The sequence below is a fragment of the Perca fluviatilis genome, chromosome 7, assembly GCF_010015445.1.
Source record: "Perca fluviatilis chromosome 7, GENO_Pfluv_1.0, whole genome shotgun sequence".
Taxonomy (NCBI): Eukaryota; Metazoa; Chordata; class Actinopteri; order Perciformes; family Percidae; genus Perca; species Perca fluviatilis.
The window spans coordinates 35,418,452-35,432,339 of record NC_053118.1 but is presented as its reverse complement, the minus strand read 5'-3'; the positions used below and the strand labels follow the sequence as shown (position 1 = coordinate 35,432,339).

The 13,888-nt window shown below is 40.3% G+C and overlaps 1 protein-coding gene across 3 annotated transcripts in view; it reads left to right on the top strand.

Moving 5' to 3' along the window:
- The window catches only part of ndufaf6 (NADH:ubiquinone oxidoreductase complex assembly factor 6), a 38,977-nt gene that overhangs the window by 15,959 nt on the left and 9,130 nt on the right, over positions 1–13,888 (top strand). For 2 of the 3 annotated variants that reach the window (XM_039807233.1, XM_039807235.1), the window contains exon 7: positions 1,964–2,065. The exons of the other annotated variant lie outside the window; for it this stretch is intronic. In XM_039807233.1, the coding sequence (XP_039663167.1) occupies positions 1,964–2,065 (102 nt within the window). The remainder of the gene's footprint in view (positions 1–1,963; positions 2,066–13,888) is intronic. 3 annotated transcript variants of the gene reach the window in all.

Below are 13,888 nucleotides of genomic sequence, written 5' to 3'. Positions count from 1 at the left end.
ATATCACATATCACATTTTGTCAATATCGTGCAACCCTACTAGAGGAGTGGCGTTTGAAACAATGTCGTATAAACGGTTCGCCAGATTGGATGTCTAGACTAGAAAATGGGGAGAGTAGCTGAACTTTCTGGAGGGCTCCTAAGAAGCTTTGTGCTGGGGAGAGACGTGTACGATAGGCTCATGGCGTTGTCATTAATACATATGTTTATTCGGCTTATTGTCTACTGTATTTTCTTACTGTTTTGTTGAATGGTCTTGAATATTTTAGTTACTGTGTCATCTTTTCTTGATTTGATTTTTTTTTTCTTTTTTTGGTTGGTGATGACGGAAGTTGTATGTTTTGTATGTTAAAAGATGTTAATCAGAAGAAGAAGAAAAAAGATCTGAAATCTGAAGTTTCCTTCGGGATAATGAAGTTGAAGAATCATTAGGACATTTTTCAAAGAAAAAAGGGATATCTACCTCTTCAAATTCTTGATATTGGCACGTAAAAAGGCGATCGTGAGGAACTGGCTGAAATGTGACCCTCTAAGCCCGGGATAGTGGCTGGGGAAATATACTTATACCTGCAAACTAGTCGCTTTTCAGCAAAAACCTACGGGACCGAATAGCAACGCGGATTTCGGTGCCTTGTTTAGGTGCCACTTAAATGCCTGCGCTTCTCTCTGATGCTCCGAAAACGGACGTTAGAGGGAACTGAAACATCGCCGCACGGGACGCTAGTTTACACTACACTCGACAGCAGGTAACGTTAGCCTACCGTTAGCTAGCAGCAGGTAACGTTAGCCTACCGTTAGCTAGTTAACACTACACTCGACCGCAGGTAACATTAGCCTACCGTTAGCTAGTTAACACTTCACTCGACCGCAGGTAACGTTAGCATATCGTTAGCTAGTTAACGCTACACTCGACCGCAGGTAACGTTAGCCTACCGTTAGCTAGTTAACACTTCACTCGACCGCAGGTAACGTTAGCATACCGTTAGCTAGTTAACACTTCACTCGACCGCAGGTAACGTTAGCATACCGTTAGCTAGTTAACACTTCACTCGACCGCAGGTAACATTAGCCTACCGTTAGCTAGTTAACACTTCACTCGACCGCAGGTAACGTTAGCATATCGTTAGCTAGTTAACGCTACACTCGACCGCAGGTAACGTTAGCCTACCGTTAGCTAGTTAACACTTCACTCGACCGCAGGTAACGTTAGCATACCGTTAGCTAGTTAACATTTCACTGACCGCAGGTAACGTTAGCATACCGTTAGCTAGTTAACACTTCACTCGACCGCAGGTAACGTTAGCATACCGTTAGCTAGTTAAAGCTACACTCGACTGCAGGTAACGTTAGCCTACCGTTAGCTAGCAGCTGGAGTAAACACGGTTAAAATGCTGATAGCTAAACGGTGTAAAAGTGTGTCTGTATTTCACTGGAGAGGATTCTAACACCAGACTCGTGCTGCATTCAAAGTAATTGTAAAATACCCTTTTCCCATCCAGTGGTTGTTTTGTAGTTAATAGGAATTTACTGGTGAAATAAGTTATTGTTATTACATTTTTAATAAAATATGTAATTTTGACCCTGTGGCCTTAGCAATACACAAGCCGTTCTTTACAGAGATGTGTCACCTTTTTCAGCCCTTCGGAGTTTGCAGGTATGAATACTCCATGGAAAGACTAAAAGAAGAATGATAAGATTTGAGTCTGTTAAAAAGGATCAAAGTCCAGTGCTGAAATCTTCCCCCTGCAGTGTGTGTGTGTGTGTGCTGTATGTCGGTGCAGGGGTGTACCCTGGAAGCACCGTGTCGCACTACATCGCCCCCAAAAGTTTCCACTTAATCAGCAGATTAAAGAGAAGCCTCAGCTCGCATGCGAAGCGGAGCTAAATATGGATACTGCTGCACTGAAGAGATATTAACCCACGAAAACAAACGCGTGTAATATTTGTTTCTGTGTTCCTGCAGCACGGAGCGTCTCAGGAGGACTTCATCCGTGGCAGCCGGGAGCAGAACGTCCGCGACGTGGTGTACGACATCGCCAGTCAGGCTCACGTACACCTGCAGCACGTACGTAACCTGACATGACAAGACTCGACACACAAGCGCTGTTGAAGCTCCACATCTCCAGCAGATGTTTAAACTCGGCTGTAGGGATTTGCTCTCTTTCAGACCCAAATCCCATTTAACAGGGTTTCAAATCAAAGGCCTTTAAAAGTCTAAACCCTTGTGTTGTCCTGCCGGGTGAAAACTGCAAACACCCCTTAAACCAGCTTATTACCACAAGTTTTACAATTATTTTTTTTCAAAATTCATGGTCAATAAACCTCATTCATATAGCCTGACCAGTAGGGCTGTAACGATGCACTCCGAGCCGGTTGAAAATCGATGAAAATATGTGACGATTCGTGTCGGTTGAGATGTTAAAAGAATCGCGATACACGTTTTAAACAGCAGGGGGCGCTGAAGCAGTAGCCTATATTCTGACCTCGCTTTACAGGCGCTATAGCAGCGAACAAGCTGTAGCTTTTAACAGAAGCAAAAATGGCGGCGGCAAGTGTAGATGACGTTGATATTGAGGATGCCCCAAACTCCTTCAAATCGGACGAGTGCGAGAGCCAAAGAGATCACAAGGTGTATCGGCGTTTTCATGGCAAAAGATATGAGGCCGTTTTCTGTCGTAGAAAATGAAGGATTTAAGCTACTCGTCAACAAATTGGAGCCCAAATACACCATCCCATCACGCCCCCACTTTAGCCAGACTGTCATGCCAGTGCTTTACAGGGAAACAAAATCTAAGGTAATTGAGACCCTCAGAAAAGCATATAGCTTATATTTTTTTGGGGGGGGGGAATTTGGTTAAACGAAACCCATATTTTTTTGTGTAAAAACTTTGAAAAACGGGTCAAGTTTGACCCTGAGAACAACAGGAGGGTTAAATTCACTAAAGTATTGTGTTTTAGGTCTTTAATCATTTTAAACAAGTCTTCGTTTTCCTACCTCGATGCAGCACTACCTCTAATGCTATTTATTCATTTATTTATTTATTCATTTATTTTGTGGTGTTGTAGTTCTTTCTTTCACTAGTCCAACTATAATTTTGCTGTATTACGACTATAAATGAGACCAACATGCAACTTATATTGCAGCCGATCAGCTTTCGCGTCATTGGCGGGAGTCTCTTTGGGATTGTACCACAGACGTAACACAGATTTTATTCTTCAGCTTTGGGGAAGTGCAAGTATAACAATACTTGGCTTTAGTCGACTTAAATAAATAAATGTCTTGAATTTCATTCATAATGGTCTTTAAAAGGTCTTAAACGTCTTCAATTTGACTTGGTGAACATGCAGAAACTCAGAGTTAAAGACCTTGTAGTAGCCTAAATGCAGTTAACTGATAAATGATTTTAATTTATGTGTTAAATGGTAATTTTCATTGTTCATTTATTTTGAGGAAATTGGGGGGTAATATTTTTGGGTAATATTTACAATAATGCATAAATAAATGCAAATGTTTGTGGATAATTTAGAGTGCATTTATATTACATTGGTGATATTTTGGAAATATTGCAAATTGGAGCCCAAATACACCATCCCATCACGCCCCCACTTTAGCCAGACTGTCATGCCAGCGCTTTACAGGGAAACAAAATCTAAGGTAATTGAGACCCTCAGAAAAGCATATAGTGTATCAATTACAACCGACGGCTGGACCTCCAGGGCTACCCAGAGTTATCTTACGGCCACAGCCCATGTGATAACCAGTGAGTGGGAGATGGTTAATTTTGTTCTCCAAACTCGCCCATTGTTTCGAAACACACACCGGAGCTAATCTTGCTGAAGTTTTAAAATCAGCTGTGAGCGAATGGGGGCTTCAAAAGGCCAACCATGGAATTGCTGTGGTCACGGACAACGCGAGGAATATGGATGTTGCTGTCAGAGAGGCTGGGCTGGCCCCCCATGTCAGGTGATTTGCCCACACTTTGAACTTAGCCAGCTAAGCGGGTTTGAGTGTGCCCCGCGTGAGTCGTTTGTTGGGCAGAGTGAGGCGTATTCCTGCCTCCTTTCACCGAAGCTCCACAGCTGCGCTCGCAGCCAAACGGATGCTACTGGAGCTTCCACCGCATAAGTTAATCATCGATGCCGCTACGCGCTGGAACAGCAGTCTGGATATGATCGAACGCTATCTCGAACAGCAAGCGGCTGTGACGGCAACTCTCCCGAGCAACGACGTTCGACGAAATGTCCGTGACATCGATACTTTGGATGGCTCAGACATCCCTGATGCGGAGGACATTGTGAAGCTTCTAAAACCACTCAAAACGGCCACCACTGTGCTGTGTGACGGAAAAAAAACCCCACTGTGTCTCTCATTGTGCCCTTAAAGCATATGATCGAGCATAACATGGCATCCAACAAAGAAGGTTCCCCCACTGTGAGCAACATAAAGAGAGCTATACTGAACAACCTTTACAACAGATACACTTACAGAGTACAACCACCTGCTGGAGTGCACCGCATTAGACCCCAGGTAATCTATTGTATTTATTTTACTCTTTCTCTAAATTGTATTTATTTTACTCTTTCTCTAAATTGATTTTTTTTAAATAATTTGTTTATTATTATGGCATATTTTTCTAAATGTGTTTCCAAATGTGTTTGTGTAAACTCTGAGTAATGATACAAATAAATTATAACAAATTATATTAAAATCTTGTTTTTATAACAATGTGAAACCCCTGTCAATGTTGTACTTAGATTTTACTTAGTCTTTTTATTTCTGCTATTCCTCTGTGCAGGATGAGGGCAAAGAAGGTGCCAGTGGTCACTCCCCTGCAGCAGAGCAGCCTCTTGACCAGACAGACAGAGCAGGAGCAGAGCTGAAACAACCTCCTTCCAAGAAAACAGCATTGGAAGATCTCCTTGGAGGGACTTTTGATGAACCAGTTGCACAGCACATCAGTCCGATTGATGCAGAAATGATTAAGTACAGAGCTGAAACATCCATTTCCCTCAATAGCTGTCCACTCAAGGGGTGGAAAGAGAATGCTAGGCTATACCCACTGCTATCCAGTATAGCAAAAGCATATCTCTCCACACCAGCCACCTCTGTCCCTAGTGAAAGGGCTTTTTCATCAGCAGGGGACATTGTGAATGTGCAGAGGGGTGGTTGACGTGAACTCAAATCCAAAGTGGAAAAAAATATATTTCTAAAATGTATGTCAAATGCCATATAATTATATTGCTTAATATGTGAATATCTCAAAACTGAATGTGTCCCTTTCTAATTCCTTTTTTATTTTGCATTTTATTAACTTTTTTGTGTGGTAGTCCCAAATATTGTCCACCGGTGTGACACCATTTTTAATGTTAATATTTAATTCAGAGATTGTGTGACAGATAAGACAAATATGCACAATCCTTATCAATTTGTCCTAATTATATTCCCACATCAAAAATAACCAATAAAAATTCACAATCATGTTATTATCCTACTATAAGATGTACACATAGGGACTTTACCATTACGTCTGGATTATATTCATTATAATTAGTATAAAACCTAATGAATCTTCATTCCATCCTTATATGTGCATAGTGATGATATCATTATTATACTATTCAACACTTTTTACATTAATTTGTGCATTAAAATGCCTTTTCCACTTATAATTCAGTTTGTCACACCACAGGACATTCCGTCACACCATCGGACAACACAAAGTACCGGTACACCCTTGTTTTGTACAAAGTCACATTTATTATTTCTTGTTCAAATTAATTTAAAAAATCATTAAAATAAAGTTACAACTTCAAGTTCAAATGTTTTTTGTACAATAAAGTAAGAAGAAAGAAGAAGAAACCAACATTCCCATAAAAAAGACTTGGGAGCCATCGTAACATTTAGCAACATGACATGAACGTGTAAACAAAATTGACCTGGCTTATTACTTTTCTTGTTCAAATTTAATTAAATAGCCATAGGGCCTAATTGTCACTTTTCATAACCATACATGGAATGGACCTAAAAAACAAACTACTGTTTGGGTAAAATTTATTAAACAACCCATTCATAAAACAGCAAAACATCCTGTGGTTCTTAAAAATAATTCATAGTTTGTTATAATTTATTATTTTCTTTTTCCTTGTTGCTGGTGACACAGACTTCACACTGTGCTGAACAATTTTGCCGCATGCTTTCTTCTGATATCTGTGGGGAAAATTATGAAACCAACCATGACTATTGTGATATGATGAAGCATTAATCACGTCATGAAACTTTTCAATTCTTATGCTAAAATAACTTTTGGTAGCTTGTCAAAATTACTTTCTGCATCTCTCTCTCAGGATGTTCTCTCTCCTCTGAGGATCTTTATTCAGCCTCTCCCTATACTTCCTGGTCCTTTCCTTGCTTGTCATCTCAGCCTCACGTTCAATGTGGATCTGAAACTAGCCTTAACAAAACAGAGTAGGAAGGTTTGACTTGTGGTGTCCTACAATTCTGAGAGTAACAGAAAAAGGAAAAACTTGAAAAAAGAAAATGCAAACATCACTACTACAATTAGCTACTAAAGGTTGGGAGGGAAGTTAGGAAGGGGATAGGAAGCAGGGAGGTTGGGAGGCGGGAGGAAGTTAGGAGCGAGGGATTTAAGAAAGGAGGGAAGTTGGAAGGGGGGAGATTGATAGGGAGGGAGGTTGGGAGGTGAGATAGAGGGAGGTTAGGAGGGGGAGGGTTAGGAGGGAGAGTGATGGTTTTGTACCCCCGTGATAGCCTACATCCACTGGTGTGACAGCCATTTCCACCAGTGTGACGCTGATTTCATGTCACACTATAGGACAGTGCTGTCACACCAGTGGACGCGTTCCAAGATCAAGGTCAGTTGCGGCGCATAGCTATATGAGCGACAGTCTTCAATCCTGACTAACAGTGTTAAGGTTTACATTATTTTCAATAGTCAATCAATATAAATTGATGAAAATTTTCAGATCAATACTTAAATGACGTCACACCAAAGGACTGCATAATGGATCCCATTTCCAACAGTGCACAGAAATAGCAATATTATGAAAATATTTGAGACAGAACTCACCTTGTTTGCAATCCATGTGCTCCAGTGAGGTCTACTGTACTTCCTGGATGAAGAAGGGCCCCTCTCAGTAATAGGGTGCCCAAATTAATGCCCGTTTTATATCTACAGAATAGCGTCACACCAGGTGGACACCAGTTTTGCGGACAAAATGTAAAGTGTCATAATTATTCTAAATGGGGACCTTAAGACTTATAACCTTTAGTTTCATTAAGTTAACACTACTATAACATCTATTCAAGTACTTTAATGTATTTAGACTTATGTTTCATTTAATTCAAGTAGTTTTAAGATAAGCAACGCTACCCCGGACAGTCACGCCAGTGGACAAATGTCATGTTTAAAACAAAATATTTACATATTTGAATTATAATGCTCATTAATTACAGATGTATTAGTTCTGGAAGATTAAACTGTATATAAAAACAGATATTTTAATGAAATATTATAAATTTTTATTTATATTTGTCACCATGAACACAAAAATGGAGCGTCACGTCAACCACCCACAGATCTCAGCTTCTGCCAGAAAATGTGGATATGCTGATATTTCTTAAAAAAAACATGTAAAAAAAAAAAAAAAAAGATTCTAAGCTAGGAAAGAGCACCGGCAAAGCCTTAGTTTGTTTATATGAAAAGATTTATTTTATTTGTATTATTTATTTTATTTGGGATTTGTTTTAATATTTCAATTTAGTTTTGTTATTTGACAAAGATATTTCAGTTTCAGAAAGAAATGTGCAGCATTTTGTCTGAGTGAGAATAAAATAATAAAAGGAAACTTTATCATTTATCTTTCTTAAATCTCGTTTTGTACAAAAAAATCGTGATTTAAAATCGTATCGTGAAACCAGTATCGTGAATCGTATCGCATCGCAAGTTCAGTGAATCGTTACGTGCCTACTGACCAGCCAGACCGTATCCGGTCGGCAAAACTCCGAAAACATCTTCCTTTTTTAAGAATGACTTCAGTGCCGTTCTTTGTTCTTTTCTCAAAGAAAAGCTGAACTCCAAGTCTTCCAGAAGACCGCTGTTCCCAGCAACAACCATAAGCCCCGCCCACCGACTCTATACACGATGTGATTGGCCCGGCCAGAGTTTGGTTTTTCCAGCTCGCAAGCCATCGGAGAGTTGCTAGACGACCCTGGCTGCAAATTACATTTGCTGCCGCTAGGGTGCATCTAGATTTTCTAGGCTATCATTTATATGATTTGTATGCCAATTTTTGAGTTAAAAAGCAGAAATTATGAAATATTTTTACAATTAAGTTCCGAGGTTGTGAGTCTGTAAAATATAATCGAAGAATTCAATGATATTGCGAAGAATGTTGTATTGAACCAACAATGTTGTTTTTTTTTTTTGGGGGGGGGGGATTTGGTTAAACGAAACCCATATTTTTTGGTGTAAAAACTTTGAAAAACGGGTCAAGTTTGACCCTGAGAACAACGGGAGGGTTAAATTCACTAAAGTATTGTGTTTTAGGTCTTTAATCATTTTAAACAAGTCTTTGTTTTCCTACCTCGATGCAGCACTACCTCTAATGCTATTTATTCATTTATTTATTTATTCATTTATTTTGTGGTGTTGTAGTTCTTTCTTTCACTAGTCCAACTATAATTTTGCTGTATTACGACTATAAATGAGACCAACATACAACTTATATTGCAGCTGATCAGCATTCGCGTCATTGGCGGGAGTCTCTTTGGGATTGTACCACAGACGTAACACAGATTTTATTCTTCAGCTTTGGGGAAGTGCAAGTATAACAATACTTGGCTTTAGTCGACTTAAATAAATAAATGTCTTAAATTTCATTCATAATGGTCTTTAAAAGGTCTTAAACGTCTTCAATTTGACTTGGTGAACATGCAGAAACTCAGAGTTAAAGACCTTGTAGTAGCCTAAATGCAGTTAACTGATAAATGATTTTAATTTATGTGTTAAATGGTAATTTTCATTGTTCATTTATTTTGAGGAAATTGGGGGTAATATTTTTGGGTAATATTTACAATAATGCATAAATAAATGCAAGTGTTTGTGGATAATTTAGAGTGCATTTATATTACATTGGTGATATTTTGGAAATATTGCATTGTTACTTTTAACCGTATACACCTTTTTAATTGCATAGAACACTCTCGCGAGAGTCGTGAGGTAAAGTAAAAAAAGGAGTTATCGGAGTGATCAGGCAAGGATAGAGTGGAGCCTCACAGTTTTTTGACCTTCTTTTTTCTATTTTCCCTTTTTGCCGTTAATAATCACATTTATTTTTCGTACTATTGCTGTACTGATGTTTATGTTGCTAACCGAGTAAACGGATATGTTTTCTCTACGAGTGGTTCCGTGGATTTATTGATGTGGATTCGGACAAAGGGAGTGGACAAAGCGTCAAACTAGGGCTTTACTCACTGGAAACCTGCAGACCAAACCATAAATGTGTTAGTGTGACTGGTGGAATTCTATTCAATTCAATTGTATTTATAGTATCAAATCATAACAAGAGTTATCTCAAGACACTTTACAGATAGAGTAGGTCTAGACCACACTCTATAATTTACAAAGACCCAACAGTTCTAGTAATTCCCCCAAGAGCAAGCATTTAGTGCGACAGTGGTGAGGAAAATCTTCCTTTTAGGGAGAAACCTAGGACAGACCCAGGCTCTTGGTAGGCGGTGTCTGACGGTGCCGGTTGGGGGTGTGATGACCAGTGGCGATAATAGTCATTAAAGATAATGGATCAGTGACTAGAAATAGTAGTTGTAGTAGTTCACGGTGTAGCAGGGTACTGCAGGGTGTTACAGGGCGTAGCAGGGCACAACAGAGCACAGCAGGGCACGGAGCAGGACCACGGCGACAGCTACAACCATGATTTAGGTGGCACCCTAATCCAAGGAAAACTGCTGGGCGAAAAAACATAAGGACTCTGCGTTGTGTATAATTATTTCACCAGGATCTGTTATTTCACCAGGATCTGTGTTAAGTGTACTATAAGTCTGTGCTACCAACATTGCCATCTTGAGTTCAGCTTGCTTCACATTTTCTGCCTCTTTCGTGATGAAGGATGAAATCGCCTGTGTGCCCTTATGTGCTTCTTCTGCGCGATGGCGCCGCTGTGTTTTAATGTGCTGGGTGATGTCATTTTCCCCGCTGTGCGCTACATTAAAATCAATGCGAGACACCTTACAGAAAGCGTGGAGGTTGTCGATATGACTAGAGGTAAGATGCATGTAAATTGTTGCGCCCAACATGTTGAAATTTACAGCTATATTTCGATTTCTTTGCAGGAACAACACCTTCACCTGCCTTCTTTATCGGCTCACTTTAGGGTCTGAACTTTCCGTGACGCTTGCGCAGAGATCAACTGCGCAACTGGGTTCTAGGTTGCCAGGTTGAGGCGACAAACAGGTTGAAAATTGTATATGGTGTGTATTGTGTGAATAGGATGCGTGTCATACAAGATCTGGCAACTGGTCAACATTAAACAAACATATTGGTCTGATGATTTATAAAGGAGTTTGGGCCATGCAAATTACGGGAGTTTCCCGGGAGAAATAACAAACCGGGAGGGGTCTGGGAAATGGGGCTAAAAAACGGGAGAAACCCGGGAAAAACGGGAATGTTGGCAGCTATGATGAGGATGTTGAAATCAAGATGTAGAAAGGTTGGGACAGACATTGTAAAAGTGTGGGGAACAAAAATATATACAAGAAATAAATGACACTCCCCTCTCCCAAACAGTAATACAAAAAGGGGAGAGGGAAAGGGGAAACAAGGTATTTATAGTCCCAGGACCACCGAAGAAGAAATAAAGGAGGGGCTCTGAACTCTAACATATAGCCTGTATACCTTTCACCAGATACATTTGGTGGTTTTTTGTTGCTTTTTGTGTAGTTTCAGTAGTTTTTTTTTTTTTTCTGTTTTTGTCGCTTTCTTGATATTTCTGTTCCTTTGTTGCCGCTTCGTTTGACACTTTTTTTCGACATTTTTGTCACTTTGACGTTTTTCCAACAGTATATAACATTATTTTTTATGAAAGCATTTCATTTGACTTAAAAAAGCAGAAATATGCTACAATATTGTATAAAACACCCCAAATTTCTACGTCACTAGCCGAAACGAGCTGACTAACCGCAACCATTAGCATGCTAGCGCTAGCATGCTAACGCTAGCATGCTACCTCGTTCTCAATGGCAAAGCACTGCTACAACACACACTAGTTCACCATAATCTACAAAAAAACTACTTCCATGTGCGCCCTGGTTTAGAAGAAGTCTCCCAGCTGATCCTGCCTTGTAACTGACCGAAGTTGGAGAAACAGCCTTTCTTTTACTGTCTATGGAGCTAGCTGACATGATCTACGATCTGAGCTACTGCGATAGTACAGAAGAAAAGAGGTCTCAGTCTGTAGCTAAAACAGAGACCTGAACACAGGGTGAAAAGAGGAGCTGCAGCAGTGAGAGAGAGCTGTGCAGTACAACAAAAATATGGTGTTTTTTGAAAATTAAACCATGTAAACCTATTCTGGTACAACCTTAAAATACAGTTTTGAACCTGAAAATGAGCATTATATGGGCGCTTTAGGGTTAGGTGCCTTGAAGTCGACGTTGGGGGCTTACAACACCACTGAGCAAACATGGTGTGCCATTTATTTATTTTTTTGTTATTGTTATAAAACTCCGCAACAGCTGATGCAGTGGTTTCCAGCTCGCACCTACAGTGTGCTGCTTGGGTAATTGAAAACATCTTCAGTGTTTTTAGCGCTAGCTTTCTAATGCAGCCCTGATGAGTTTGGAACTAATTGGTTTGGAAATGTATTAGCCTCCACTCACACGCCTCATTGATTTCTCTACTTTCTCAGGCTGTGTTTCATTAAGCTGCTGCCCAAACATTCCTCAGCATTTCGGTTTGGATTTGAACCTTGTTTATACCAATTAAGAATGTCCCTAACTGTTGAAGCACATGCGGTTATTCGGAGTGTCAACAATGAGGATATTAATGAGTATGTTCCCCCTCCTGAATGCTCTTTTTATTGTGTTTATTGTTTACTGTCTCCTAACCCGGCTGGGAGCCAATCAGAAACGTGCGCCGCTAATTGAATTAAAAAGAACAAGAGGGGAGGTTTAAACAGAAGCTATGCCAGTCATTCAGACATTTAATGGTGTGTGTGTGTGTGTGTGTGTGTGTGTGTGTGTGTGTGTGTGTGTGTGTGTGTGTGTGTGTGTGTGTGTGTGTGTGTGTGTGTGTGTGTGTGTGTGTGTGTGTGTGTGTGTGTACACATTTAAATCCATAATGATACATGCAGTGCAAACAGCACAATTAAAAGAAAGTCCAAGAGACCCAATTAGAATGTGTTTTATAAGAAAAAAAGTTCATATTAGATGTTTGTGGTCTCTCAGTGGTCTGTCTTCACTTCAGTCTTTCTTTTAAAGGTGAAAGTGCTTTCAAAATAATACTCACAAAGGAAAAATGGATGAGTTTATTGATCTTTTGGGAAAGCCATTAGAGGAACAGAAATGCTGGACGCGTGTGACTGTGGCCGAATTGTCTGATGGTGCAACAGGTTTTTTTTAGAGCTAGTAACGAAACGTGCAACTTCTCTTCAAGTACTGCCTATGATTGCAATTTCACAAGCTGGGTCTTTGTCTATATGTTGAGATGCTCTCCTAAAGCTGACGCATCTTTCAGCGTGGACGGAGAAAACGATGACATGATTATTTTGCACATCGCATTTTGCAAGTATTTTGTCTTTTGTTCTGAATGACACATGCACTTTCGCCCCTCCCAAAGGCTAAGGCTACATTTACATCGCTACGTTTTGGTTTTTAAGCGAGGTTTTGAGCCAAAAGTGATCTCCGTGCAAAGACGTGTTTTAAGCTCCAGTAGAAGAACTAATCTCAGTTTAAACTAACGCACACAAACCAAAATATCTCATCATTCTTGTACAGGCTACTGGACACAAACGGGAGGCAGCCACAGACAGTAAAAAGAAATGTGCCAACAGATCCTGTGTCTCTGGACGGAGACCAGTGAAGGATATTAGTCTCTTTCCCGGTGCTGGCTGAGCGTTACTGAGCAAACGTCCAACTGAGTAACGGTAGATGTGAGCCAACTTTTTAAGGGGGGATAAAATAAAAATTTTTTTTTAAAAAGGGTTTTTTTTTTTTTAAAAAAAAAAAAAAAAAATTTAATTTAGATGTAAAAGTTATTAGCTGTCAAAGTGACATCACAATGAATGGCAGTCAATGGGATGCTAACGGTGGGTGATGGCTTGTTAGCATCAAAATGGTGCCATAGGAGCTACGCTTTGTAGAGGCTGGCTCACCCCCTTGGAGGCAGCGTGTACACTCCGCCCTTTGCTGGTAGTTACCATGGTAACGTTAGTAGCTTAGTCTCCGAGAACGAGACGTCCTGACCCAATCAGGCGGCGAAACGTTGGCGTCAGTGTCGGTGTTGCCAAAGGTCTCCGTTTTCAGCCGTTGAGACTGCAACACAACCCTGCGGATTCCAAACCAAAACGGGTCAGAAGGTTTAAAGAAATGCCAATAAACCAGAGCACGTTTTTCTTCCATCCAGGGATGCTGCGTGGACTAGCCAGACCTTCCTCCGCAGCGCTGTGGATAGTGGACGTAGCCTAAACTCACTCAGCCAACAGCCAGCGAGGTCCGGTTTGTCGTATCTGGTTTTAAATAACCATGATTTTAATATTGACCAAAAATATTGTGATTTATGATTTGTTCCATAATCGAGCCGCGCTGCGATGATTGCTCGGACACAGTTGGGAGCCGTTTGGCAGTACGGTTAGG